A 3,699-nucleotide genomic window follows, 5' to 3' on the forward strand; every position below is an offset into this window, starting at 1 on the left:
TATGCAAATTACAGAGGTGGCATATATTTAAATTGGGCAAACATCACTAATGAAGAAAATTATTATAAACTTTATCAAAAGAGTGAAGATTCCACTGGCGTTTGGAGTGAATGGAAGCAAGTCAGTACATATAAAACGGGTACAATGGTTAAAGTTTTAAATATTTATCCAAGTCAAATTAATTCCGATAAAGGGCAAGTCACTTCTGGTGCAGGTAGCTTTGATACAGTTACAGTTGATTTTGCATTTGGTAATGATTCAGATACGCATTACTATTTGCCAAAATCAGCTTCATTAAAAGGCTGGATGGAAGGCGATACGATCACAGAAAACAATGAAACCATTACGTATAAACCATTTGGGATAGATCAAAGCCCAAAAAATCAATTAATTTATGTCACGCCAATTTCCATTAATGATTTTGAATCCAATGTTACTTCTAATTCATCTTTTATCTATGATTATGATGTTGTATTTCTCGGCTCATGGGATGGATGCTCAGGATATTCGATCAGTACTGAATCTGCAAATATAACATTAAGGGAATATCTTCGCAAAGGTTATGGCTTCGTGGCAAGTCATGACTCAATTACTTATTCATTTTATATAAAAAATGTTCCAACAAGTTTATTATCAATCAGAGATCTTTTAGGTTTATAGTTTCAAGAGGACCTGACACTAATTATAAATCCGGAGCACCAATTACTTATCAAAAGTTATGGTCCACAAACATTACAATTCAACGTAAAGGTTTATTAACTAATTATCCTTATGAAATTGGCGATATAAATACTATGTTAACTATACCTGAATCACATACAAATTATCATGCAACTGTTGGTGATGTTTGGATGACATTAGGAAAATATGAATTTGGATTGAAACATAATTTCTATCTAACGACTTATGGTAATACTGCAATGATTCAAACGGATCATAGTAATGGCGAATCGACTGATGATGAACGTAAAATTATTGCAAATATGATATATTATTTGAAACAAAGAACGAATGATAATTATGTTGAAGATCATTCGTCACAAGATTTAGAGCCACCGATAATTAATTCGTTGGAATTTAATCAAAGTAATAATAATGTTAAAATTGTTGCAAATGATTTAGGATCGAAATATTTGTTTAAAGTGGAAGCAAATTATAAATCTAATGACGAAATTTATGTATCTAATGAAGTGGAAGTTGAAGTTTTATCTGGTATTGATCATTATAATTATGTAATTACAAATGTTAAAAATGTTTCAAGCGATGATTTGATAAATTATACGAATGAAACAGTAATTCATATCGAAAGTGAACAAATGCAAAATGAAACTTATGTTAGCTGTCGATGTTGCAGGAAACAGAGGCGCAATACGAACAATTAAAATTCCATATACATATTCTTATGAACATTCCCAAACGCAAATACCAATAACGCAAGAACCATCACCAAATGTGACTTCATACACTGTATCAAACACTGATTTATCATCTCATTTATCTAGCACAATCACTTCTCAGTATACATATACTGTGACAACTTTCACGAAATCTTTAACTTCTTCATCATTAACTTTTGCACCTGTGTCACATTTAACTTCTTATTTAATTCCATCAAATGTTTCTATTTTGATTACTTTAATTCATTCGCTATTTTTCACTGGAACTATATCATTTTACACATTTTTATCCAATTCATTTACTATTTATTAATTCCAAATATGTTTGCACTCAATCATTGTTTTTATTGTATGAATACACAATTATTATGTATTCATTTTATTCCGATTTTTATTCCAATTTCTATGTATACCAGCAGCAAAGCGATGCTACAGAAGAAAGCAAAACAAATACTTATGTATACATTATCATTGGAGTTGTTGTTGCAATAGTTGTAGTTGTCGTTTTATCGCTTATAACACTTTAATTCGTATTCGAAATAAAAAAAATGCAATTAATGAAGAATCAGAAGTTTATCAGTTGAACAAAAATTGTGAAATTTCTTCGCAATTTGATATCCCTAATGATATCGATGAAGATCCATTTGCAAATGATTTTCAAGAAGAATTTTTAGCAAATAATTTTTGATCAAAAAAAAAATAAGTAAAGCAAATTGATCATTTCCCTTATTTTTTTTGCCGAATAAATCAAATCGATGTTTATGTGTTTTCTTGAATCGCATTAAAAAACGATACGATTTTTGTATACATCGATACAACTTTTTCAGAACGAAACGATAATAAAATTTTGGCATCAAATTTGATTTCGAAACATAAAAATTTGTTAATTTACTGTTTTAGTATCATCATCAATTTTTAAAGTACTTTCCAAGCAAACAATAGGCGACATGGACGTGTATCCGCTTTTTTCTTTAAAAGCTTCTTCATTTCTTGCATTTGTCAATTGCATTTCTTGTCCTGTATACGTCTTATGATTCCAATCTTTATTTTCTTTTTGATCCGTATACAAAAACGCCGTTGTATATTCCACTTGCAATGGACTCAAAGCCAAAGCTCTCGACACTTCGTTATAAGTTTCGAAATACATTACGACTTCGAATCTATTTAAGTTACATCTAAAACGAATTTTCGTTTCATCAATTGCGAAGTTAAATCCAGAGAATAATTCCCTTATAAACAAAGGATTCAGATGTCTCCGACTTACAAGTCCTGACATTATCACTGGCGGTGGAACTTTATTTTCATCTGCTTTTTGTAATTCAGCAATTTTTACTTCTGATTGTTCTTTAGCTTTTTGTTGTTCTTCATTATATATATCATATACTTCATTACGTATAAATGAACTAAGTATTGGCGCAAATAATCGTTCGGACATTTCGCGTATTGCAATTTCTTTACGTTGTCGCATCGCTGCAAGTTTTTGTCGTTCCTCATTTCGTTGCTTTTGTAATTTTTCATCGCGTATTCGTTTTTGATACGCTTTTTTCTTGTTTTGGAGAATAGGCCGAATAATTTGTGGGCATTGAGCTCTTGCAAAACTTATCATTAATTGTTTCGCAATAGATGAAAATATACGCCCGCGAAGTGCGCTCGGAATAAGTTCGATGTATGGAATAAGTTTTGGTTTAGCTGAACGTGGCGGCTTAGAATTGTTTGTATTCGTTATTGTATCTAAAAATTCTTCAATAGCTTGTGAAGGAAGTGTCGATTCCGCAATGGTAATTGTTGGTTTGTCTGTGTTTGATTTCGTTTGTTTGATTGGCTTTGGATTTGTATCTGGTAAATTTGTTTGAGATGTTGTAATGGGTGATCGAGTTTCCGGTTTTCGCTTTGACTTCGGCTCTTTCTGCTTTAGGTACATGTCGAGAATGTTATTGGAAAGCTCATCAATTGCCATCTGGTGAAGACGCTCATCAAAACTGTCGACCGTTATCGGCGGCGGTTTGGGAATGTGAAGTTTCATCAGATGTGTCAAAACCGGCGAAGGAATTCCTTTGTAAGAGACTTCGATCTCGTCGTCGTCTGTGTAAATTTCGTCTTTGATGAGGTCGTTATCAATTGGTGGCGCAGCAATGTGTGGAATACCTTTCTGAGATGTTAAACTTAAACCTTCTGTTGGATATGAAACAAGACTTTGATATTGAAGTTTACTTAGAATTCCATACATATAATTTTCATCATCATTAAAAAAATCAAAAACATTCTCTAATAGTTCTGGTAATTGTTTAACATGATATAACAT

The 3,699-nt window shown here is 31.7% G+C and overlaps 1 protein-coding gene across 1 annotated transcript; it reads right to left on the bottom strand.

The window, feature by feature from the left end:
- Positions 1 to 2,280: 2,280 nt before the first annotated feature.
- On the bottom strand, positions 2,281 to 3,699 carry GO595_001699 (uncharacterized protein; the record flags this gene model as incomplete). The annotated part of the gene is made up of 1 exon (XM_067914527.1): positions 2,281 to 3,699. One exon carries the CDS (start codon positions 3,697 to 3,699, stop codon positions 2,281 to 2,283), a length of 1,419 nt encoding a protein of 472 aa, XP_067778275.1.

This window comes from Histomonas meleagridis (assembly GCF_020186115.1).
Source record: "Histomonas meleagridis strain 2922-C6/04-10x chromosome Unknown contig_146, whole genome shotgun sequence".
Taxonomy (NCBI): Eukaryota; Parabasalia; order Tritrichomonadida; family Dientamoebidae; genus Histomonas; species Histomonas meleagridis.